Genomic DNA, 27,334 nt, shown 5'->3' with positions numbered 1-27,334 from the left:
TAAAATCAACAAAAATTAGGTCAGAAAAAAAGGAGGAGGAAGGCAAAACGTTTGTGGTGACCCTTCAGAGAGGAACATTTTCCAACAGGGGACAACATCAACCTTGCAAACAGAATACATCCCCTTCTTTGGTGCCCAATTCTTCATCCAGAGTTAAATACATAACTGCACTGAGGAGCCTGATTGCTAGATAGAGGGATTCATTATTTGGTAGGCATAACATTTACAATGGTGACAAAGGCCACCCTCTTGTGTAATTATGGTAGCCTAATGCAGCACTTCTGACAAGTATGTGAGCATACGTAAGTCAGTCACATTTTTAAATATAAATGCCTCACATGGCATGGGAGCTCACTTGACACATTCAACATCTTTATCAGGGTGTTTTGCCTCTCAATGGAAGCAGAGATTCTGAATTTATTGTGGGGTCAGGTGAACCAAATTATAAGCCCCTTAAACAAATCTAGATGCAATCTAATTTCAAGGACGTGAGCTTGGTAGGTGAAATAAGGGCACAGAAGTGTGTGCTTGATAAGCCCAGTAAGAGAGACAAAGATTTCAGAATGAGATGGCCTGTGGGTCTGCACAGGGACAGACTAATGAAAGCTATAGTACGGCTGGTTTAGTGAGAAACTGGAAGAGGGTCAATCAGGATTACCGAAGGTGAAGATGGCACACTTTTGGATCCCTTAAATCACAGTCACTAGTTAACACCAATATCAATATGCTTGTCAAGAAAATAGCTACTGCGACGAACCCCCATATGGGCAGATTTGGTGCACATGACCAAGCAAGATTCTTTCTGGGGAGTTCCATGAGCTACAATTTATGGAGTTTGCATAATGTGTAATGGAGATGTGGTCTTCAAACTACCCAGCTGTGGTCACCGTCATTCACTGTGGGTGTACATGAAGAACATGCTGTGCCTCCTACGTGTTGAGGATTCAATTTTGGAACTATCTGACTTTCTATCTAAGAGAGCCAGGGCCACAATTACTGGTCTAGTCATCCCCATTATCGCTTACAACAAAATCTGACCAAAATAATAGCTACAATATTTGGCCAATGCTTGCACAAATTAATTTAACACAACTAATCTGGCTTTATCTTGAGCAGGGTCACTTCTCATAACTTGCGTACACTATTATTGTTGATGCAACAAAGGGTCCGTTGTGGTGAACGTTTTGGCTTTCTTAGATGCTGAGATATCCTTCTGTTCCTGGAATGGCCGTTCTTGAGGGTGGTATTTGAAAGAATGGGACTGGGCATATCTATGTCTAGCCTCATACAATTGTTATATACAATACCTACAGGTAGACTCTGATTAAATAATAACCTTTCTACACATTTCCTGATTGATAGGGACACTCGCCATGGGTACCCACTTTCACCTTTCCTGTGTGCTCTAGCTCTAGAAACACTGGCTGATAGATTCAGCCAATATCACTCACAGTGAGGTACAACAATCCCATCCAAGGGATTACAAACGTAGTTATATGTGGACGAAATGTTACAGTTAACAAATCCCCACTCTGATTTTGGCCCCACTTATCAGCAATATTATTCAAATTGGTAGGAACTCAGGGATGTTTATAAAACTAGGATAAAACAGTGCTCTTCTAACTAACAAATAGTACCAAACAACCGAAGGCGGAATAGGCACTACAACAGGTAGTTAGATGTCTAGAAATAGTTACACATTGTGACAGAGTGGAAATTTGAAAAAACTACAGGCGATATGTTGACAAGCTAAACCCAATCAAGTTGAGAAAATGATTAAATTACCTTTATCAATAAAAGGATGAATAGTGGTAATTAGGATGATTGTTCTGCAAAAATTCTTAAACGTATTCAGGAACATACCAATGTCTGAGTTTTTTCAGCATCAAAGCTGAAAAGTGGACGGGAAATAAAAGATGCCTTTAAATCTTGTTCTTATGTCACATTTGCTCTGTGGTGACAGAGACAGGCCAAACGTCAGTTTGTCTTACAATTAATTTTCCTTCTGACTGCAGAGTTCCAGGGGTTTGTAGGGTGAACTGTGTGACCTGCTGCTTAGAATGTAAAATAAAATGATATAGTGTATCAGGTCTTTCCTAACAAACAACATTTAAATGACTAAGTCAAATGTGCAAACATTTCAAAATATATTTCAGGAGTTGTGAAAGCCCTTTTTTATATTTCTGTGTGATAAAAAAATATTTTGATAGGATGAACACAAATCAGAGTACTTTATATGCTGATGTGCAAAGGATATGTCTTCTGAAACCCAATTTTCCCAGATTGGTATTACACTATATAGTTTTATCAGTAAAGCTGCAAGTTAGTGGAGAGGTTTTTGGACATTTCTTGGAAAGTTACTGTGTGTAGATTGTATATGTTACCACAACATGGTTTAGCAATATAGTTATTAAAATTGAGTGTTTAAACAAACTGAGAAACACTCCTGCTTTGATGGCAATGTTGTTAGTAAACTAAAAGAAGTCCTAGGTTATATGGGCTAGACCTCATGGGCATGTGGGCTACATTCTTGTGATGCATGCAGCAAACTGAGCTCACATATTTGAAGGTGCAACCATATGTGGGAATTAAGAAAAAGGCGACTCTAAACTATTTTCCTAGGATCACACAATTTGAGATCTGGGTTTATGGGTCAAGAACATTACCGTTAGGTCGAGGAGATTATTTAAGTTACTCCACCTGCAGGTCTAGTAACATGTTTATGATTTTTCAAGCCCTGAGCATCATGACAGTGCGCCACTCGATGGCAGCCTCCTGGAGGGTGGACAGAGGGTCCTATGGTCCCCTCCAAGACAGCCCTTTGCAGGCTGGTGCAGTCAGTCACTGCACCTGCCTGCAAGGGACTCTTTAATCCCCCTTAAAAGTGCAGGTGGGTTGCCATGTGCACAGTCAAACGCGGGGCAGCTCCTTTAAAGCAACTCTGTTTTTTCAAGTAAAACTGCTGCCCTGTGGCAGCTTGAGTTTATGGCTGCACTGGGGGCAGCGCATTCAAATTAATATGGTGTATTCTCCTTGTTTGCGCTGGGCACAACTTTTGAAAGGTGCACCTGCACAAACAAGGACAATATGCTGCACTGTATAATACAGCTCCTGATTAGAATATTTAATTTACTTATAAGTTCCTAGTAAAGTTGTATACAATGTACACAGGGTCGGTAAAGTAAATGATACTAGTGGATCTGAGGCACATATTGCAACACTAACTTAAGTAGCCTTTTAAAACATTCCTCAGGCCTGCAATTGCAGCAGGTGTGCAGTTTTAAACTGCCAGTTCAACTAGGCAAAACCTTTTGCCAAGCCCAAAACTCCCATTTTAATACATATAAGTCACCCCTAAGGTAGAGATGTATTTTTAAGTGTTACATGTCCTGGTAGGAAAAAACTCACAATTTTGTTTTTCACTTCAGTGAATCCTACCTCCCCCATAGGATAACACTGGGTTACCTTATTACATTTAATAAAAGATAACTTTTGCCTGGGACCAGGTTGAAATGCCATGTTTTATGTCTAGTGACTTATAACTTTAAATCCTTTTTAATGGTAAAGTCAGATTTGAAGTCTGAAAATACCACTTTTAGAAAGTTGGCATGTTCTGGTCTTAAACATTTGTTGCGAACACCCTTTATTCTGGGTCTCATGACTAGGTGTAGTTAGCAGTTGGGCTTTGTGTATTCCAGCCAGACAGTATCACAAAAGGGTACTAGGTATTGACAGGATAGGCCATCCTGGCAGGATAGAAGGGGAGGAGCGGTGCACAACTCCACTTATATTTTAAAGGACCTACCTCAGCACACACAGTAAGAACTTAACACTAGCCTTTTGTAACCCTAGACCCTGTGGAGCATGGGCAGGAAGGAAGGAAATACCGGAAACAACTATGAGGAAAAACTTCAAAAGCCTCTTCCACTTCAAAGATGGCACCAAATATAAAAATATGACCCTCAGACACACTCTACAGTACACATCTGGACCTGTAGACATCACACCCTCTAATGACCGCCAACTCTTTGCACTACAATGACTGTTGGCAACAACCAGTAACGCAAGGTCTGCACTTCAGGCTACAGCATTAACAGCTCAAGGAGACCGACAACTCGAAGCTCCAGCAAAAACTACCTGCAAAACTCTCCATGCTCTTTGCGCTGTAGCAACACCCATGCGCAAATCTCTCCCTGGTCCGCACGTTATCTTCCACCATTAACTGTACTCTTTGTACCGCACTTTGAGGAGATGCCTTTCCAGCGGGGCTAACCTAGACACTGTATCCGGCTACCACTCCATCATGATCAGCTCAAACTTGTGACCTTCCCCCGGTCTAGAACAACCAGATAACTGTGAGTGACGCTTTTTGCTTTTAGGTCCTATACTTACATAAATCACAGAAACTGCATATCTCTGGTTCGACAAATTGGATTTTTGTCCATTTGGCCTCTACTTTTCTAAATGGACATGGGATTTAAATTATGGTGTGTTTTCATTTTATTACTATTTGTGTGCTGTATGAATACTTTACACATTATCTCCAAGCTAGTCTTGACTGGTTTTTATGCCAAGCTACCAGAGGGTTAAGTCCAGGTTAATTTAGTGACTTTTGAGGTACACCCTGACAGAGATTGTTGTTGTTGCTTGGGAAGGGTTCCCACCCCCTCCAACCAAAACCCAATCGTTCGCACACACTTACTACACTAATATGGGCTGTAAAACAACCCAGGCTTAAATGGGGAAGGAGTTTCAAACATCTTATCTGGCTGCCCGTGCATATTTTGCTACATGCCTGCTGTTCTCAGACTCTCATTTACTACATTTGGTAAGAGACATATACCAACTGCAAATAGGTACATTAACAACTGAACTATGCATTAAACAGCTTAGACCTACACTAGAGATTCATAGGGTGAGATGTACACACTGGGCCTGATAGACAGGTTACCAAAAAGGACATACTGTGTAATATTCATTTACAATATCAGTAATTACAAAAGCTTTTACCCACATTAGAGGCTTCAGTATTTGACTCCTTAGCAAAAAAGAAATCAATGCATTTGGGTATTTATTTAATAATGGGATTTACATTTGGATGATTTCAAAAATAGGGCAAGATTGAATGGAGGTTTATAAGCTGTATTCCTGACATTGCCAAAAAATACACTTAAACGTAACCCTCTATCTCAACTAAGGTTATAAAACTAGATGCGTTTTTAAACTGTATAACTTATGTTCAGAAATTTGCATAAGTAGCGTTAGATAATTTCTCTCACACTTAAGTATACTGTTGAACACCCCGACTGCTCTAACTGGATACGCTGCAGAGATCTCTGTTGAATGCTTATGGGTTTACTACTGCTGTTGGCAAACGTAGGATAGGTATTGCCTGATTTACAGCCCCTATAGTACAACAGAAATGCCTGGATTCAAAATGCCGCATATAGTAATAGTGTGGTGGACAAATCTGCACAAATGCATCCTCCTCAAAATAAACCAAGAGGCATACGTAGCACCCTGAGAGGCTACGTAAATAAGCAAAATACATCTGAAACTTCAGATTTATGGCATAGGTAATAACGACTCAGATGGTCAACACTGACTGGGCCCAGGACTAAAGAGTAAATTTGACTTTAACTAGATGTTCAATGTATGCCACCTATTGAACCATTTGTTGTGTGGAAAGGATGGCCGTGATCAATTGTTAAAATATGGAAAAGAAGGAAATGTGAGTTTAATGAGAAAACTCATTCAACCAAAATATCAGTATTGTTTTTATTGTGCAAGCACTAAAGCAATATAGAGGGGCTTGCAAATATACGTCTACCTTTAAGTGATTGTCATGTATCGCAGAATTCTTTATGCTAGAATTTTCAAACATTTTAAGCATCAGAATGAATATGCAAACAGCTGCAAGGGAGGGTTGGCATTTGATGGGATGGATTCCCTATATGTCTCTTTTAATACTGGCTTCCAAATGACATGTTTGTAAAATGAGCTAAATAACATTGAATGGAACCACAAAATCAAAACTGAATTTTCCCTGAGGTGCCCCAGTTACAAACAAGTGGCCCAGAATTAATTCACTTAATATCGAATTGCACTGTAGTTAGTGAGTTCTGATGCAGGTCTATTGCTGAAATTAATTTAAAAAACTGGGCACATATTTGGGTTTTGAATTGGCAATGGCATTGTTTGTCCGGGTCATTGTGTTATTAGTGGTTTAACATGAATCTATAAACCTGGCACCAACTAAAAGGAAGACAGGCAGACAGCTCAAGTGATTAAAGTGCCCCGAAATCCCCATCCTTAGCTGTGCTCAATGAAATCATGACATGTCAAAAAACATTAAATGCCAACCACAGTTATTGGGCTGCACTTGATTGGCACGTAGGAGCAGTTCATCACGGTTGGCCTTAACTTGCTCCTAGTTACCGATCAAGTGATGAAATGCAGGTTAGAAATAGAAACCAGGTTCGTCCAGGTTGAAGTTTTACCTTTCAGACTTAGGGGGTCATTTTGAGTTTGGCTGATGGAAAACTTTGTACAACAAACTCCCAACAGGGTGGACGCCTCCTAAGCGGTGACCTCCCTGTCGGAGTTGTTAAGGGTAACAGGCTACAGCATTGTCTCCTCGTAATCGAGGCGGCAGCCAATGCTGTAGCCAGCAGGTTCACCAGTACCTTTACAATGTTCACTGTCTTTGAACACTGCGAAGGTGCTGGGCAGGGGGCCCCCTGCACCTGTTCCCTAGCAGACTTTTCATGGCGGTGTAACTGCCATGAAAATGCTGGCAGAGAACGAGGTTGTAATCCTCACAGCAGCACTGCTTGCAGCGCTGCCATGGTGGATTAGGATCTCCTCCACCGCCAGACCACCGGGATCCAAGATCCTGGCAGAGCTGGTGGTTCCCTAGCAGTCGGACCGCTAGGACTGTTCATCGGATAGCCACTGGACAAGATCTCGTTGAAGCAGTTGGCTTTTGGTAGGAAATCTCAGAGTGAAAGAAATTGGAATTTCACACCTAAGGAAGGTTCTCTTGGGACTTAGTCACTCTCTTTTGGAGCTTTGATTCTTTCAGCAGAGCAAGGCAGCAGATTGTGGCCTAAGACATCTCTACAAGGCCAGGCATCTTCTCCAAGAGGTTAAGCTGAATCAGATTTGCTGCTGCGGAAAAACTAAGAGAGGGAGCAACCTGAATCTTTGGCCCAGTGGCAGCACACCTTTGTCAGATCAGCTTGGTTGGTTGATCCCAGTCGTCTGGAGGTCTTTGGATGCAAAAGATGTCTACGTCCCAGGTTTCAGGAGATGACAGGAGGAGTACACTCCGACATATCCAAGGGTACAGTATCTTGAGGACAGAACTTGGGAGGTCAAGATTCACTTCAGCAGAGGCCAGTAACAGGATCCTGGGAATGGCCAGCTGGCCACCTTCAGAAAAATGTCTCTTGTAGCTTGCTGTGTCCCTGTAACTTGAGCAGGAGGTCAAGTCTTATTACCTTTGAAGTCCATTCCTTTGTCCTGGATAACAGAGGTAGGGCAGGTAGAGTCTTCCAGGTTCGTCTCAGGCCATAGATGGTCTAATGATCTTCTTTACTTCCACAGGTCCACAAAGTGTTCTGAGGAGGGTACTGGGGTGCCACATCTATGCCAGCTACCAGCCTAAAGCAACTTCCTGACCACTCCCTAACCAGTTGGGCAAAACTTCCCAGGGGTATCCTTAATCACTTTTGTTAGTATTTCCTGTGTGCCCCACCACAACCAGTCCCACAGTGTCTTTTGCACGTTCCTGTCCCACTGGAATTGGTGCCTGCCTAACTTAGGAAACAAAGGAGGGCCCTGCTTAGTTGTCAGCTAATATTTGCCTGTGACAGTGAAGGCCTCTTTGACGTTAATCAAGTTCCTTAGCATAGCCCAGATGGTCATCCTAAAGGCCTTGTCCTGGAAACAAATTCACATCCGATCAAGGGGGCTACTTAGCAACCACAGTTGGAGCTCTTGCAAATGTGCATTGAGAGGCTTTAGGCAGAAAAAAGGCAATTTTCTAAAAGTATCTTATCCCAAAAATATATATCAAATCAGACTTCACAAATTTGGCTTGTAATAAACATTTCAAAACATCCAAGAATTAATGTTATGGCTATTTCCTAGCCAGAGCTAACATAATTAAATTTAGTAGTGTATGCCAAATCTTTCCTGTGAAGCAGTCAACCCAGCTACGGTTAAAATTGTGTTTGGGGCTTTTTTGCTGTAAGGACATGTTTAACATTACTGTTTTATATGTCTACTTTTAAGTACCATGCATGCTGTGACAATATTTAAAAAGAAGGGTTAGGCTAATGGGGGTTATTTTGACAGGTCCAATCTGCAGTTTAAAAAGCACAGCTAGGCAACAAAACGTTAGACATTCAATCATGTTTTCACTGCTACTGTATTGTAAAGCGCCTTGGGCCAGTTTCAAACTGTTATTGAAATTTTGCACTAGTTAGAGAAGTTTTGTGAATGTAATTTAGCCAGTTGTCCACCACAGTAACTTTCCATTTTAGAGTAAAAGCATTGGGTAGACTGTGATTCGATGAGTATTCTTGCTGCACACTGCTGAGTTAGAAGTTTGTAATCCAGAGCCTCTCCCTCTCTCAGTCTTTTATTGCTCTGTCTAACAATCTTGAGGGTCAAGTGCTATAGGAGATACGGAGTCATCTGTTTAAGAGTCTGCTGACAAATGCCCATAACACCAAAGGTAAAAGGTCTCCCTATTAAACAACTGGGGACAAGTAAATTATGACTGCCCTGGGACACCGCTCTCCCAAACTGAATTTCTCACACCTAGTATGCGAGGTGTGAGCAATGTTTAAGAATGCAGATCAGGCACTCTCTCACTGAGGTGGAGTCGTCTGACATTGAAGTCATATTTGTAAATGTAATTGGTTTTGGACATACTTGATTAGGAAAGGAAGTCATTTTGGGGTACAAGTGGGCAAAATATATAGGTAGTTTAAAGTGTTGTGAGTAAGTCAGGGAGAGTGTGAGTTTGTGAATTAGAGTGAGGCCTCCACCTTTTAAGACTGTTTATTAGGAAGCAAAAGAGTTGAGTTAGTTACAAAAAACATGTGTAAGTATGAGCCTACATCACAGTGCCTAGCAACCTGCAAATATGTTATGTTGGGCTACAAAGGAGTTACATAGCGCATAGCTGCCCCTAAAGGAGCTTTCCAACGTACCCAATATGAAGCTGGAAAAGACACTACACTTGTCACAGCATCTAAAACAGCCAGTTATTGAAGTGTTTTGGAAAATCAGTAAGTTAGTGTTGGAGCAAAGATGAGAAGAAAGATTGTTCCAAAGTTTTGGCCCAAGGAAACAGAAGTAAAAGCCTCCTTCTCTAGTCAATTTAAAGCGTAGTGTAATCGACAGATTGACAGTAAAAGATCTGAGTGGTTTAGTGGGCAAACATTCTGCAGGAGAGATTTGAGGAAGGGAGGTCCGGTGTTGTTCAAGTGCCTTAAACTGTGTACATTTCTCTACAGGAACTGACTGGACACTCACTAAGATTTAGGTAGATGTCCAAGTAGTCTAGCTGCGGCATTTTGAATGATCTGAACTCTCTTCCTGGAGGCCTTGGAATTATCAAGTATACACTTTTAAAGTAAGTCATTTATATTTACCCGCAGCACATGTGGAAGGGCAACAAAGATCGGGATCTGCTAGTGAATCTGCGCAAGGGATGAATGTGATTTACAGGATAGATCTGGACACAGTTATTAACTGGTCTGTAATATACCACTCCTACGTCACCGCCTCCACAGATACACCTTTCCACTCATATTCTGTGCTCCAAGTGCCTAACGGTTTTCCTTCATTTGTAACCTTTCTTGTCATCAGAAACTGTTCTTTACTTTGTTTTTTTTAAACACATTTCATTCTTTTATTTGTTCATCTTCACTTGCCGGTCCTTTATTTCATCCCTTCCATTTCTTTCACCTTTTTAGGTCCTGCCTATTAGACAACATATGGCACTGTCTCTGGTAAGACATATTGTGGGTTTACCAAAAACATACAGGGGCTTAGGGCCTCCCATTACCCATCATTGGTTGGGGTTCTAGTCATCCAGATTTGCCTGCTTTTTATTTGCATCATGCTTCTTATTTTGTTAATCTTGTGATTGTCCCTCCTATGGAGCATTGCCTCTTTTACCATCAATTTTGATTGGCTGGCTTTTATGCTTCCGACTGCTTGCTTTTCAAGCACTACTTATTTTTTTTAGGTTAAGCGCTCCACAAAAGTGCATATTTTCCAGTCTCTCTCTGGTTAGTCTTGCCCCCATTCTGCAAACCCTTGGCCTTCCCCCTACTACCTCTGACACTGCCCTTACAACACCTAGCCTCTTTGATCACAATGGCAGTGGCAGGGACACGTGTAAAATGGAGCTCTTATATGCCCTGTTTACTTTCACTTTATACACTTTTTCTGGGAAAAGGTAATTCATTGAAATGTGCCTCACACTTCAGAATGCTTTTAGTCTGGGAAATAAAAACATTTTTAAGTGTATGTGATGAACACTAATGAATTAAGATGCTCTCCTGCTAGTGGCTTACCTAACATCCTCATTCCCTGCTTTAATGTGCATGTGCAGTGGAAGGCCTCTTTCTGTCCTGAGAAGTGACCTTAACCGATCTTTCTCCAGACCCAGTGGCTTTGCTAAACATAAATCTTACATTTAAATGGCCACGAACTAACAACATTCTCCCTGCCTCCCCCAAGGACACCCACGGACCTTTCTTCTGCCGCCACTGATGCCTCACATTCTCTGCACGCCAAACGCCAACCCTCACAGCTCCAGAACGATTCCTAAATCACCTCAAGTGCATTGTCCTTAATGTCCGCTCCCTGCGCAAACACGCCATGGAGATTTGGGACCTGATAGACACCACCTGCCCGGACATCATGTTTTTCACTGAGACATGGACTAACACAACGTCCGTACCGGACATCGCCATCCCCAGAGACTACAAGCTGCTATGCAAGGACCGCCCATGCAGACCAAGAGGAGGCATAGCCATCGCCCACAAGACCACCCTCCGACTGACGTTAAGCACACAGGAATTCACCCCCACCATGGCGCACATTCACTTCCAAGTTCATACTACCCCTAAGACCACCACCCGCGGCACCCTCATCTACAGACCATCGTCGACCTCATAGCCCCTCACGCACTTGCCTCAAGCAACTACATTCTCCATGACGACCTCAACTTCTGCTTCAACGATCTCAGCGACCACATCACCTCAACATTACTCGAGAACCTGGACACAATTTGGCTTCATTTTCTCTACCAGCAGCATCGTCATCATCAATGACGGGACCCCGCTACACTGGACTGACCACCACTGCATCCATTTTTCCATCACAAGGTCCACAGGGCAAACCCACTCAACACGCCCCGCCTACAGAAAATTAAACCAGATCTCAGAGGGGAAACTCACCAGTACCCTCAGCAACTCCCCGACACAACAGACGCTAACACCTCAGTCCGCAACCTCCACAAATGGATCACCAACTGTGCTGACACCCTAGCCCCTCTCCAGATGACTACAGGGAAACGCTCCTCCAAGAAAGCCAGCTGGTTCACCCCCGCACTCCAGGACTCAAAGCATTCTTGCAGGAGGCTGGAAAAAAGTGGAGAAACAGCAAATCCCCGCAATACCTGCCCACAAGATCCCACCACAGCCTCATCAGGTCCTCCAGGAAATCCGCCCTATGGAACCACATCAACTCCACCAACCTCAACATCAAAGAATTCTACAATGTCATCAAAGAGTTTGCCAAACCACAAGCCGAGATCACAAACATTTCTCAATCGCAGGATCTCTGCGACAGACTGGTCACCTTCCTACACTGGAAGACTCAAGACATGTATGACAGTGTCGGACCCCAAGACTCTCTGAGCCCACCAACAAAATCCCTGCTACGACCAGCCGAACCCACACAACTCCTGCACGCCTGGACATCCCTCGCGACGAATGATACCCACTCCATCATGTGAAGCATCCACTCGGAGCCCCGACCGACACCTGCCCACACTACATCTTCAACAAGGACAGCGCCTCAATAGCGCCGGAACTCTACAAGACCATCAACTGCTCCCCAGAGTCAGCAACCTACCCAGAAGACTCAAAGCACCCCGGGATTCGCCCACTTCAGAAAAAACCCAGAGCCGACCCGACAGACCTCAAGAACTACTGCCTCATCTCACTGCTACCCTTCCCAGCTAAAGTCACAGAGAAAGCAATCAACACTAAGCTACGCAAACACATCAAGAACAACATCCTGGACGTCTCCCAATCAGGATTCGTCTCCCAATCAGGATTCAGACCCAACCACAGTACCAAAACCGCCCTGCTTGCAGCCATAGATGACATTCGCTCCCTCCTCGACCCCGGACAAAAAGCAGCCCTCATCCTACAGGATCTCTCAGCTGCCTTCAATACAGTGGCCCATGGTACACTATGCGCCAGACTCCATGTGGGAGGCATACGTGGCAAGGCCCTTCAATGGATACACTCCTTCCTGACAGGCAGAAAACAGAAAGTCAGGCTTCCGCCACACCTATCAGAACCCACTGACATCAGCTGTGGAGTACCCCAAGGATCATCGCCGAGCCCCACGCTGTTCAACATCTACATGAACCCACTTGCCCCCATCATCAGGAACTACGGCATGAGCAATGTCTCCTAAACTGATGACACCAAGCTTATCCTCTCCGTGACCAAGAACCTCTCAGCAGCCATGAAGAATTTCAGAGACGGGATGGAAGCAGTTGCCACCTGGAGGAGGGAGAGCTGCCTAAAGCAGAACTCTGACAAAACCAAGATCCTCATCTTGGAACCCTCCCTGTCAGCTTGGGATGACTCTTGGTGGCTCTCTGCACCCAGTAGGCCCCTCACTCCTACAGATCAAGATCAAGAAACCTCTGCGTCATTCTCGACTTAACGCTCACCATGACCAGGCAGGTCAACTCCGTAGTTTCCACACCCTCTGACTCCTCCAAAAGATCTTCAGATGGATACTAACCGATTGCTGGAAAACTGTGACACACACCCCAATCACAAGCAGACTTGACTACGGCAACGCCCTCTATGCTCGAACTTCCAAGAAGAACCTGAACAAGCTGCAACAAATTGGGAATGCCGCAGCCAGACTAGTCCTAGACATCCCCTGCCGAGAACACATCACAGAACACCTGAAGAACCTCCATTGGCTCACCGTTGAAAAGAGGATCAACTTCAAATTTCTCATACACATCTAAAGAGCCCTCCACAACAGCGGACCCATCTACCGCAACCACTGTATCACCTGGTACTCCCCTTCCAGACCTCTCTGCTCGTCCCAGCAGTCGCTCATCAATGTACCCCGCATAAAGAAGTCCTCGGCTGGAGGAAGATCTTGCTCATACCTGGTAGATAAAGGATGGAACACCTTACCACTGCACCTGAGACAGTTGCCATCACTGCCTCATTTCAAGAAGGACCTCAAGACCTGGCTCTTCAACTGATCTCTGAGGACCACAATGGTTAGGGTTGAATTTACTAATATTAATTTATTTCCACCGAAACAAACCCTTTTTTAACAAAATTAGGATAACCAAAGACAGGGGGAAAAAACTAAAACATAACCTCTTCTTTATAGTCAGTTCATAGCTTACTGTGCTAGATGACTGTAGTTTATGAACTGCACAGTAACAAAATTAGCTCTGTGACAAAAGCAGTATTCCACTGAGCTATGCAAGTCAAATAGTTTTGTGATCTGCATAGTACACGCTTGTTGCAGCAGGCATATTAACCCTCTGCGCCACCTTAGAAGTGTCAAAACTGCTGCTAAACAAAATCCTGATCCCTATCTAGCAGGTACATTAATCACCAGAGTTATCTTGGTGCTTCCACTGCTGCCTGAAAACTGCTGGATATACAAGAAACTCCCAGTGCTTTTAAATCTGCTGCATTGCTAAAAAACCGCCCTCGGTAACAAAGCACCCCCATCCCTCCTGCCTCCCAGGGAAATGCCCGATGCCTGTTACGGCCATTCTGGTGGTGATGAAATACCATGTCCCAGCAGAGTACTTAAATTCCACCTTCCCAGCTTTAAGTCGGGTGGATCGCAAGGTTGATGGCAAAAGAGCAAATGTAATCTGTCATTGTAAAACGCCCTTCAATGACCCGACAGAGTAGGAGCCGTCAGATGTAAAAGCCATCAGACTGCTCACCCTAATTAGCGTGGTTAGTCAGGTTTTTTTTTTTTTTTTAACTGTTAATCATCACTAGAGAGACAGTAAAAAGAAGAAAACAATAGAAAATTACCCCCACATCGGGGAAGAAAACTCACACGGTGGGGGCGAGGAGGGAGGGGGGTTCATTCGTTTTTTTTATTCTTTTCGAAAACAAACTCTTGCTTTAGGATTTGTTTCTGAAAAGCAAAAAATCTGGAAAAGTTTGACAGCTGTCTGCTCTTTGATGAAAACTATAAATATTCAAGTTCCTGATCCAAAAAGTCAACAAGTCAAAACCTATTAGCGAAATTAGGTCAAGAAAAAAAACAACATAGTTGACCAGATTCCCGTCCGGGAAGACCCACCTACCAAGCCAACCAAGAATGTATTTATTGGGAAGGATGTCACACCCTAAACACCACCCTGAAACCATACCCATACCCCCTCATTTCCAAACAAATCCGCCCACACATATTATTCCGGCAACAGAGCTCCATCTTTCCCTTCCTCTCGTCAGAATGTTATGCCCACTCTAACTAGTGAGTTGAGTTGCTCTCTGCAGCGGGGCCAGTGACCCCTCACCAAAGAAGTGTGCTCCTCTAAAGCCCTGGAGCTGTCTACCCCTCCAGATCACCTCTGCAAACGTGTACTCCTCAGTACCCATGGTAGTGTGCGCTTTAATGTCAATCCTCCCTCCGCTGGTGCTGAGCCTTTACTTCCTAGGGTGGCATTTAGTGTTGCTGGGGCCCCGCCCCCTGTAATCGCACTGTGGTGCTCCGCCCCCTCTCTCCCCATAGTGCGGCGTTCCTTTCTCCCCAGGTTGCTATGTCCCCTTCCCCTCACCTTGCCGGGCACCCCGCGGTGGTCGGTGCTTCCCTGCCAGAATCTGCGGCTGTAGCAAGAGATGAAGCCCACCAGCTTCTCTTCGTACGGAAAATCCACTTTCCAGATAAGCGACCCGTAGCCAAAAACCCACATTATGCAGCTGTGGTGGTGACAGCTGTTAATCGTGCGCCGCCTCTACCTGCCACCGGCGCCGGCAGCGATCTTCTAAGCCCCACCCCCACAACACGTCATAGCGCAAGACCAGCCCACCCCAGCAATAGACGAGGGACTAAAGGGCATACCGGGATCTGTAGTTCTTTGTTATAGAGTAAAACACGATGGCAACCGTGAGAGAGTGGGGCGTAAACCTTTCAGAATTTTGCGCATGTATCTCTAGTCTTTATGAACATACGCTGTTAATAAGAATTATAAATTATGAAAATAGTTAGATTTAATATGTAACGTTTCTTATTTCAGGCCTGATTGGAAGTGTTAACGCGTCCTTTTATGTTAGTTTATACACATTAGGACTCGTTTTAGGCCAATGAATCTTCTGACCCAGTGGAGAGACACCATAGGACGAGCTAACTGATCAATATGTCAAGCAATATATCAATAATTTCATCAATATTTATCACCACAATGCATCTTACTTTAGATAAAGACATTAATCAAATTGTCGATGCAACCATGACCTTTCAGCCATGAATAACCACACCTGTTGATAGAATTTTTATGAATTTTATTCCCTATTGATTACAATCTACAAGCAGAAGAGTCAATCTCAAAACCAAGAAGCATAAGAGTATAGCCACAATATGGCAACTGTGATAAGATTTCATTAATGCAAGAATCACAAACATACGAACATAGCACGGCGTAAACATAGATCAGAACATAACAAGTATCATATACGTCTCAGTTCAGCAAAGCGTAACGTCAGTCATAAGTCTATTGCGTCAGTCAGAGTGAACTCCTATCCTAACCCCTAATTAGCATCAGCATGTTGGGCTTCATGCAAAACAATTTAGAACACAAATTTGGAAAACATCTAGCTACTGCCTCTATTAAAAAATGAGCAGTTGGTACCTAGAAAGGAAAAGTAAACAGACAAATTACAAATCGCATCGTCATAATTACCCTCCAGGAATAGGTCAGCACACAGGATCAGTCTTCGTCTTCAGGACATCAGTCAAATCGCCATCAGTCTAACCTAGTCTAAAGGACAGGGGACACTTCCCTCATAAGGAGGAGAAGTGAGTGTAAAGGGCAGTCTATGGGTGAGGATGGTTTATTAAGTCTCAAAGTCACCAAACAGAGTGACAGAGTTTCTGGATAAAATCAATAGCATTCCCTACCTAGTTCTAACGTCCCTTCTGTGACATGAGTTTTTATCCCTTTTTCATAATACCTTCCCCCAAAATTCTATTGGACATTCACTACACCTCACTATCTTTAACCTATCAAATTATACATTAGGTAATTCTAATTGTCACCCCACGATAATTTATAACATTTTGATTGGTCGTCATAATTGACGTCTTCGGAGGTGGCACATCCGTGGGGTTTCATCACCACTTGGCACGTTTCTCGGGTCATGAGTTCCTTTGTCCATGGTCAAATGTCCTTGTACATTGCTTTTATCTACTTTTGTTTCAAAATTGTATTAAACTCATACTAAGGCAGCTAGCATGCGGATGAGAACTGAATCTGTATGGTTACATAAAACGGAGAAAAGGAACAAATGCAGGGTCATGGCCCTTTGTGAGTCAGCACACTGGAAAACAGAGAAAAATGCTTTAATATGAGAGCTAGGCAGCTAAATCTACAACTCACGCTAACTTAGGCCTATAGGATTTTCAAGGCAGTATCATAAATGTTAATGTAAGCTAGAACACAAACAAGTTTTACTCGTTATTGTCATTAGTTCGCATACACAATGGTAACTTCACATAATATAGTCATAATTCAAATGCACTTTAAGCAAATAGCTATTTATTGTCGTTTTATATGCAGCATCATTAAGCATTGATATAAGCATTTCACTTTTAGTATATGTAATATTTAAGCTACACTCTCTCAGTCCCTCCTCTGATGACGCTCGTCATCACACAAACCTTTCTCTTTGACCTTTCAATTTTAATTTTTCACCTTGCGCATAATGTGCATTTCGACATCTTGCCCTTTATGTGAACTTTCCCAAATCTCATTGAACATTTTCTCTCTTTCACTTTCTTCGTTTCTTTTTGTTCTTTTAGTCTAATTTTCCTTGATTCTGTCATTAATTTTGCATGCCCCCCACAATCCTAATAGACAGGCTAAAACAATTAATAGACCCATTAATATTTTTGCAAGGACCCCGTTCCAAATATTGGTAAACCAACTCCCAACTCTGGCAATTCCTTTTCCAAACTTTTCCCAGACACCAAGTTCTTTCAAATCCTTCAAATCTGTACTATCTCTAGTAAGGTTAGTAAGCATACTTCTAATCTTTTTACTATTATCCGGAATGAACGACCAACAATGACGCTCGTTGAGCATCTTGCAGACCCCTCCACTCTTTGCTAAAAGAATGTCTAAAGCAAGCCGATTTTGAAGAGTCATAGCTCTTTCTGCAGCAAGTTCAGTATCCATCAGGAGTATAGCCCCTGTAAAATTTGTTAGCATGTTATCCACAATAGTAGACAACTTTTGAATCTTCATAGAATTCAAGATAACCCCCACTGAAGGGATTATAGCTCCAAATATGTCACCAATGACAGCCGCCACTGATTCTCGTTTTTGTCTAGGATGTTGTAATTCAGACGTTTTAGGTATTTGTTTTAAGTCATCGATCTGGTAAATCTTTGGGAAGACTATTCCCAAATAACATGTCCCATACCATCCCTTAGGGAGACGGTAATAAGCATTTAGCCCACAAATGTTATAAATCCCAGGGATCACTGGATCCTGTCCATTCAACATAAATGCCCATTTACTCTGAAACAAAAACACATGTCTACATTCACTCGTTCCCACAAACAAATTGTCTTGATCAGATTTTGGTCTATATATACAAAGCCTACCTACATGTGATGCATCTATAGCTAGTTTGCCTTGTGCTTTGATTGTAGTATAAGCATAATCATTTGCATACATGCGTTTTTCTAACCCTTTTTCTAATCTCTCCTTCAATGCTTTGCGCATATCATCAGTGTGATCTAAAAAGCTTTTCTCTACAGGTGATATTAAGCAAGTCAAATTATTGCAATGTGCATAAGCGGTTCCAAATGTAAGCGTCGGCTCAAAGAATCCTCTAACTATTTTCATATCATGTTCCTTAGCTAATTTATTCAAGAATTCAATCACATGCACAAAGGAAAACACAACATCCAGATTTGAATGAAAGTATTGCACATGCTCTTGATTATAGAACCTTGTTAGTAGTAAGCTGCAACTAATCCCGTAAGTTAAAGGGAGGCTATGATAGGTAACTCCCTCTTGCACAGATGATGGAATCTTAATACATAGGTAACAATCTTTAGCATCCATGGTCTCCACATACTCATTTAGCAAGCGATAGAAGACATTAGTAGAAAGTTCCCCTTTTGAATTAGTTCCCTCATGCAAGTGTCTTGCATCCTGCTCAAATCTCTCCCACGGTGTTAAGGTGGTAGTTTCTGGTTTTGAGGTAGCATTAATGGTCTTTTTCTCCAACCACGACATTCCTACAATCACTCCCACGATTATTATTGCACACACAACACCTATTATAAACCCTAGCCAACCACACACTTTACTTCTTTTGCTGCTACTTCTATTATAAGCCATGTCTGTATAGAATCAGATAGTAGCTCGACAATCAACTGAAGGATGATTCAAAACAATTTCTTGCTCTCTGCGTGTATTTACAGCGTCTTCACTCACTCCAGGACCCCCTTTGTCAAATCAGGTTAGCAGCTTGTCGCAATCAGGTTAGCAGCTTGTCACACTTAGGTTTTTCGAAGCCAATCTCGTTCTAATGTCCCAATCGGTAATTTATAAAGTCTCTTTTTCAGTTTTCAGATTTTCAATTTTAACCAAGTCTTTCCTTGGATCAGTTCAAGTACCGTAGTATTGGCCTGGTACTTCTCGATCAAAACAGAATGCTAGGAATTCTTGTTGCCACTCAGATGTTGTAGCATACGCCCATTCAGGACCTGTATATCTTCTGTTTGCAACTTTTTTTATTTTCAGCCTTTGTTCACCCTGTTGTTCTCCTTCACTTAGGTCTTCCACTCGGGATGTATCGTTCTCCTCTATTATTGTGTCTTTTGGTCTGTCTCTTATCCTTAAGAGTGGTTTTTCTGGCCAGTTATCACCCTTATGCGTCTTCTTTTGATGTGTCTTTTCAGGACTCTGGACAGCACCCTCCTCTTGTACTGTGGCGTTTTCACTTGATGGACCTGCAGTTGGCTCAGGTGAGTCTGGCACACTCTGATTTCTCTCTATTATTTCTCCTTCTTCTTCTTCTCCTTCTTCCTCTGGGTCTGTACCGGGTTCGAATTCTAACCCGTATCTGTCTACTTCTGGGAGAACCTCTCCTTGATTTAGTTCTCCTGTTGCCTCTACTGAGATGGGCACTCTGTCACCTCTCTCGAACTCATTCACTGTTTGAGGGACGAGGCTGTTCTCAGCAAGCTCTCCGGCAGTCTCAGTTCCTTCTTGATTGTTTTCTGGCCCTGAGACTTCTCTTCCTGAAGCTGTTGTGCCGGAAACTTCGAGTTCCTCTTCAGCTGGACACGTTACCCTTTTTGTGTGACTGGCATGTATCCAGTTTGGAATTCCGGCACACTTTACAGCAGTAGTAGTTGTCAAGATTACTTGATATGGCCCTTTCCAACGTGGTTCCAGACACGACTTTCTCACGTTCTTTTTGACAGCCACCCAGTCACCAGCTTGTAGAGAGTGGCCTGGATCGCCAATCGGTGGCAATGTGTTAGCTTCCACCTGGTGAGAGAAAGAGCGAATCACATCAGCCAAACCTTTGCAGTAGTCCAACACCATATCATCTGTAATATTCACTAGAGCGTTTGCAGGTACTGCTGGTAATCTCATAGCTCTACCCATGAGGATTTCATGGGGGGATAATCCTGTTTTCTTATCTGGGGTGTTTCTCATTGACATCAGCACTAAAGGTAGTGCATTTGGCCATTTCATATTGGTAGCTGCGCACATTTTTGCCATTCTCGATTTCAAAGTACCGTTCATTTGTTCTACTAGTCCTGATGCTTCAGGGCGATAGCTACAATGCAGCTTTTGTTCGATGCTAAGTGCGGCACACTGGAGTTTAATCACCTCATTGTCGAAGTGTCTGCCCCTATCTGACTCTATAGATACCGGAAACCCGAACCTTGGTATCAGTTCCCTAAGTAGTAATTTTGCAACTGTAAGACTGTCATTCCTACGTGTAGGGTATGCCTCAATCCAGTGACTGAAAACACACACAATCACCAATACGTACTTCAACCCTCCACAAACAGGCATTTCAATGAAGTCCATTTGCATCTTGCTGAATGGACCGCCAGCTCTCCCAATGTGGCTCAAGGTTACCACAGTTCCTTTTCCAACATTCATCTGTTGACAGATGATGCACCTGTGACAAATGACCTCGGCAGCATGTCTGAATTTTGGATTGAACCAATCGATTTTAAATGACCTGATCATTGCATCTCTCCCAAGGTGAGCTTGTCCGTGGTAAAGCCTGGCAAACTGAGATAGAAGACTGTTTGGCAAGGCTAGTTTCCCTTCTTCTGAAACCCACAAATCATCTGCCTTTTGTACATATTGCATTCTCTGCCAAGAGCGTTTTTCGTCTTTGCTTGCATGACTCTGTAATGTTTGTAACTCATCTAACGTGTCAATTACCCGTAATGCAAGGTTCAGACATGTGTCATTTTCAATTTGTGGTAATAGTTCCCATTGCTCCTTGAACGATATACAGTTCAATGCGCAAAATCTTGCGACTTGATCTGCATAGCCGTTTCCCATGGACACAAAGTCTTGTGATCTAATATGAGCACTGCATTTCACCACAGCAATTTCAAGAGGTAACTGAATTGCATGTAACAAATCCATTATTTGTTCACCATTTTTCACAGGAGATCCAGATGAGGTCATGAAACCTCTCTGTGACCAAAGTTGGCCAAAATCATGTACAATTCCGAATCCGTATCTGCTGTCAGTATAGATAGTGACTTTTAGGTTGACAGCTGCGTGACATGTCTTAGTAAGGGCAATTAATTCTGCCACTTGTGCGGAAAACACTTTCTCGAGCCAGGAGGCTTCAACGATGCCAGCTATAGTGCATACTGCATAGCCAGCTCTCAGTGTTCCAGCAGAGTCTCTTAGACAGGACCCATCGACAAACATAATACAGTCATTTTCTTTCAACTGTGTGTCCCGAATGTCTGGACGAGGTTTGGTACATAGCTCAGTTACCTCAAGACAGTCATGTTCAAATTCTTCCTCATTTTTGATTTCAGTGTTTTCAACAGGAAGTAAGGTTGCCGGGTTCAATATATTACACCGCTTGAGGGAGACATTTGGTGACCCCAGTATGATTGTCTCATATCTCGTGAGACGAGCATTTGTCATGTGCTGAGTTTTAGTTCGAGTCAACAGAATTTCAACTGAATGCGGAACCATTACTGTTACGGGGTATCCCATGACTATGCCTTCACATTGTATAAGGCTCTGACCAACTGCTGCAACTGCGCGCAAACAACCCAGTAATGCTGCTGCGACAGGGTCCAAGGTAGCTGAAAAATATGCTACAGGGCGATTTGCATCTCCATGGTCCTGTGTCAAAACAGACAAAGAACAAGCATCACGTTCATGACAGAACAACAGAAAAGGTTTCATATAATCAGGCATTCCCAATGCTGGTGCCCTGCACATGCATTCTCTCAATTCCATAAATGACTCAAGCTCTTCTTTGGATAAGGCTATGGTATATGGCTCATCCTTGATCTCTTTGCCTGTCAATTTTATCAATGATTTTGAAATGATCAAGAAGTTGGGTATCCACTGACGACAGTAGCCCACCATTCTCAAAAACATCCTGACATCTCTTTTTGTCGTTGGAGGGTTCATTTGCAAAATGGCTGTTATTCTTTCCTTTGATATTCTCCTGGAACCTCTTTCGATCAAATGTCCTAAGTATTTCACTTCTTTCTGACAGTATTGTAACTTCCCGGGTGACACCTTATGCCCATTCTTTCCCAGATGATTCAGTAATGCAATGGTATCGTATTTACAACTGTCTCTAGTTTTGGATGCAATCAGCAAATTGTCAATGTACTGCACAAGAGTCAAATTAAAAGGCAGTACCAGAGGCTCCAAATCCTTTTTCAATATCTGATTGAAGATGGACGGTGATTCTGAAAACCCTTGAGGGATTCTGCACCAACTGTACACCTTATCCAGGAATTTGAAACTGAACAAAAATTGGCTATCCTCATGAAGAGGTTTCGAAAAGAAGGCTTGTGACAGATCTACGACAGTAAACCATTCAACATCACAGGGAACCTGGAACATTATTACTGCTGGATTGGGTACCACAGGGCAACACTTCACCACAATTTCATTTATTTTTCTCAAATCCTGCCCAATTCGAACTTTCCCACAGGGCCTCTTCAAACCCATTATGGGAGAGTTACATGGACTGCTCAAAACTTCTTTCAGAACCCCCTGCCTGAGAAAATCTGCAATTATTTGTGACACTTCGATGAGAACGTCTTGGGTCATATGATATTGTGGCACCTGAGGGAATACCGCATTTGGCTTTATCTGGACTTTGACTGGTTCTACCCCTTTATTAGTCCTACTTCTTTTCCGGTCAGATCCCATACTTTCTCTGTTACTGTTCCCTGTAACTCGACAGGTAAATCAATCAAGGTAAGCATCGGGAACAGAGTAATCAAAGGCTAATCTTCGTTAGCTGTTCCTGTGTCCTCTTCTGAGAATTGTCCTTCATCTCCCTCATCATCACTATTTGTCTGCACTTCGATTCCATCATTGGAACAGGTAATTGAGCATTTTGTCTTGCACAGTAAGTCCCTTCCCAGTAGGGATACCGGACTCGAATCACAGACTACAAACCTATGTAGCCCCTGAAAGTTGCTGATCTCGAACTGTACTGGATCTGTAATCGGATTTGTCAAATACTGGTTTGCTACTCCGACCACTCTTATGGTACGCCCTGAAAGTGGCAATTTTGGAACCTCAGCACTTCTGACTGTAGAGCGTGTAGCTCCGGTATCAACCAGGAATGAATCCTTGTAACCCATCACCTTTCCTTCCACATATGGACCCCTCTGATCCACCTCTAAGGATGCTGCAAGCCTGCACTCTTCACTGTCTGAGCTATCGTCTGACCATTCCCCATTCATGCCATTTTCACCTCGTAATGGGAACTGTTGTACTGTATTATTTTGACTCATTACTTGACCTGTGGCCTGTTGAGGAACCATCACCTGTTGCTGTCCCATCGGAGCCATTGGTAATTGCATTTGCTGTCTAGGTACCATAGGAATCTGCTGTTGTGCTGGTTGCATTTGTACTTACAGAAAACGCGGCATTTGTATCTGCTGCATGGGCTGTACCCCTTGCATTTGTACTAGATTGTTCTGAAAATTCGGGTTTTGATGTTTCATTTTCGGACCCGTACATTTTGTAATTTACCAACGTTAGCACTTTGCTGAACAACACCATCCTGCACCATATTCGGGCACTCCCGTTTCCAGTGCCCCACACCCCCGCACGCGTTACATGGTGACATCTTTTTCACCCCTTGCACGTCGTTTTGAACCACAACAGTATTCAAGTCTGAACTGCGATTCACAAACCCTCGGCCTCGACCTCTCGGCTGTGTCTGAAACACACCATTCATTTGCAGTTGTTGCTGTATCATTTGTTGAACTCCGTTTCCCTGTATTCCTGCCTGTGCAGCCCTTATCTGCATCACCATCACTTTCTCTTTCAGCTTTTTCTGTTTCAGCTCAATCTCATCACTACAGTATTTTGCATATTGCAAGACCTCATCAATCGGTTTAGCTTGCCAACAAATCAAATGATTCTTAATCATCTGGCTAACTTCTGGTCTCAACCCTTCAACAAATCTAAACACAAGATGATTCAAGTCCTTCGGTTCAATTGTCTCGGTACCACTATAGTGTTTGAATGCCTTTAACAATCTTTCATAGTAAGCATGTATTGATTCTTTAACCTCTTGAGAGGTCCGATCAATTTTCTGCCAATCAGTCACTTTCGGCGACACCTTTTGTTTCAAAAACTCAATCACCTTATGATAATACTTCATCACCTCTTCAGTGGGTGCCACTGTCACCTTATCCCTTGCCGGTTCCTTCGTTGGCCAATCTACCCCTCTCTTGCATTCAAGCCATAAATCAGGCGGAACAATGATCTCAAACAAGGTATTCAGGACTTCCCAAAGACACTTTGCAAGTTTCACAAACCTCTCTGTTTGTTGATACCACTCGATCGGTTTTTATCTCAATCTGGGATAATCATTGGTAAAGGATAGGATGTCTCTCCTGGTCCACGGTACATGGACCAAGACCCCACCAGCTGTCTCTCTCATAGGTAATATTTTTACTGTATCCACATCGGGGGAGGCCTTAGCTTGGTTAGACCCTGGACTGTCACCTTTTTCCTTGTTTCTTTTCTTTGCCCACCTGCTTTCCCATTTTTCCAGTGCACCCCAGATTTGCGCACTTTGCAACAATTCTTTCAAATGTGCCTTCATTCCCGCAGACCTCATGTGCTCAAAATCTTTTGAGTCAAAATCTAATCTGTAACTTCTTTTCAGATGTTTAGTGTTTCCGATATCAATATTGTATTTGTCTGCCAGGTTCGCTAATCTCTGATGCACCTTGCCTACTTCTTTGGTAATCTTGGGGCACAGGAATCTTAATTCTTCTTCTGTGTATGACTCCAATCTATTTACTCCCATCGTACCTTCCACTAATTCAGCAGCTTCTGCCCCTAGTCTTACAAAGTTCAGGTATTCGTCTTGTTTTTCTTTTTCTGGTTCGACTGTAACCACTGCAGCCTTTTGTGAGATATAGGTCTTTTCTAACCATTCATTTAGCTGCTGGACTGTGAAACCCTGTAGCAAAATGCTCCCTGCATGCACCATCGGGAATGTGATGTACTTGTACTCATTGTCTGTGGAGTTAGAACTCCTAGTCCTGCTTGATGCATTGCTTCGATGGGTGCTCCCACTGGACTAAGGTCCATTAAAGACCTCGATTGTTCAACAGTTTGTTCTCCTGGGGCCATTATCTGGGGGGTTCCCATAGACCCTCCTCTTATCGCGTCTTGAGTCATCACTCCCTGATCACATACACCAGTCTTACCCTGAGCATACAATGGCACTGGTGGACCGGCAGTAATTGGCAATGATATGGCAGCAGGTGTCTGACCTGGACCCAGACTCCGTGGAGCAGTAACTCCATAGGTCTGTTCCAAAGTACCCGAGACAGGTACTAATGGTGGGCCAGCTACTGGGTTGTATCCTGGTATCAGCTGTGGTTGTGGTTGGGACAGTAATTTCAGAGTTTACTCAATCTGTACTAATTTTGATTTCGTATATATCGGGTCTGGCGGCATCAGATTTGTAGTAGTCTCAAGTACTGGGACGTCTGGGTATATTCTCTGCATCTGCGGTGGAGGTTGCAACTGTATCGGTATGTCTGGAGCAGTGGGTACACTGACACCATTCTGTAGCGGAGCCATATCACTAGTCTGTGCCGTATCAGCGACTCCCTTTTCCTGCATCTGGTTCCCAGGATCCGTGCTAGTGCTTGGAGCACTATCGCTCACCGCATAAGGTGGTGGGCGATCATGTAATAACCTGTCCATAAACTCCTCATCGTCTGAATCATCTTCCTCTTCCCAAGGTCTTTTATTCTCTTTAGATTTGCCTGAGTCTTTATCTGTTTTACAGGTGGCTTTCTTTCCCTGTGTTTCTTCTCCCTGTGCTATTGCGGGGAACAATTTTAATCCATCAACAATTCCCCTTCCCCACATTTTTCTCTCATCATCCCATCTAGCTTCTGCATAAGATTTTTCTGCCCTTCTCAGTCTTCTCTGAAACTTTTCTTGCCTCTGTTTAAGAGCCATTAGATCCCAAACTGCTAACGCCTCATATTGAGCTGGCCTCAGTGGTGGTTTCTGTTCATTTAATACCCACCTCAATCTTCCAAGAACCCTCGTATTGAACGTTCCATATTCCGGAAACGCTAAACATCCCTCCTTCTCTGTTAGTTTGCGCCACTGTTTCATCCATAAACATGGAGCAACACCTTTTTCTTCCATGACTATATAAGCTAGAGTACTCTCGGGTGGTGTAGGCTCCCCATCAGTTGCTATGATATATGCATCTCCCTTCAGAGCACTCTTGAATGCTTTAACAAAATTCATTTTTGCAATTTTCTCTTGTTTTGTATTTAATCAGAAGTGACTTAGTTCCCAGGACACCCTTCACCCACCTTTCTCAACCTATTGCCTCTCACGGACAGGAGCCAATCCGTGTGCGACCCCTCTCGACAACTGGCCTATCTCAGCGCGGCACCACTGACGTCATACTCACACACACTGCAGCTGACAAAGTCTTGCGGCTCGTCCGTTCCCCACTGAACCCACACGAACCCACACAAACTAATGCAATTATTGCAAGCACCTTAAATGACAACACAAATCTGCCGGTTTACTACAGGAAGGGTAACACATTCGCTTCAGAACTTTACAGAGATTTCCCTTGAAGCCTCAGCCGCTACTTTCCCCTTGTCAGTTCCCGCATTCGCAAGCAGAATTCGACCCGCAAATTCTACTCTCGACTTGTCAATGGCTTACTCTAGTGCACTTTAGAACTTACCAAATCTCCATCGAAGGTTTCACATACGCACTTACTCAAACTTGACTTGTCAACCACGCCCGATTGACCTATTAAACCGCACAGATTACAACATAAACCCAAGTGTCTTCTACACTTGTTAACATACTCCGGAGTCTTAGACCACGACAGGTCCGTACATAAACAACCAACCACGTGGATAATTTTTTGAGCACCAAGCGCCACACTCATATGAAGTACGCCGACTTCCCTAATCTCATACTGTGAAGTACGCCCACTCCTACTAAACAACACATAGTTAACCTAAATACACACAAATCTCACAATCACCTGCAAAAAGGCAT

The 27,334-nt window shown here is 43.3% G+C and overlaps 1 protein-coding gene across 1 annotated transcript in view; it reads right to left on the bottom strand.

Moving 5' to 3' along the window:
• The window catches only part of CHAC2 (ChaC glutathione specific gamma-glutamylcyclotransferase 2), a 154,601-nt gene extending 139,258 nt beyond the window's left edge, over positions 1-15,343 (bottom strand). The window contains exon 1 of the mRNA XM_069234075.1: positions 15,110-15,343. Within this exon, the coding sequence (XP_069090176.1) occupies positions 15,110-15,244 (135 nt within the window). The 5' untranslated portion in view covers positions 15,245-15,343. The remainder of the gene's footprint in view (positions 1-15,109) is intronic.
• Between the last annotated feature and the right edge of the window lie 11,991 nt (positions 15,344-27,334).

This window comes from Pleurodeles waltl, chromosome 5, assembly GCF_031143425.1.
Source record: "Pleurodeles waltl isolate 20211129_DDA chromosome 5, aPleWal1.hap1.20221129, whole genome shotgun sequence".
Lineage (NCBI taxonomy): Eukaryota > Metazoa > Chordata > Amphibia > Caudata > Salamandridae > Pleurodeles > Pleurodeles waltl.
This window is presented reverse-complemented; position numbering and strand designations above follow the sequence as displayed.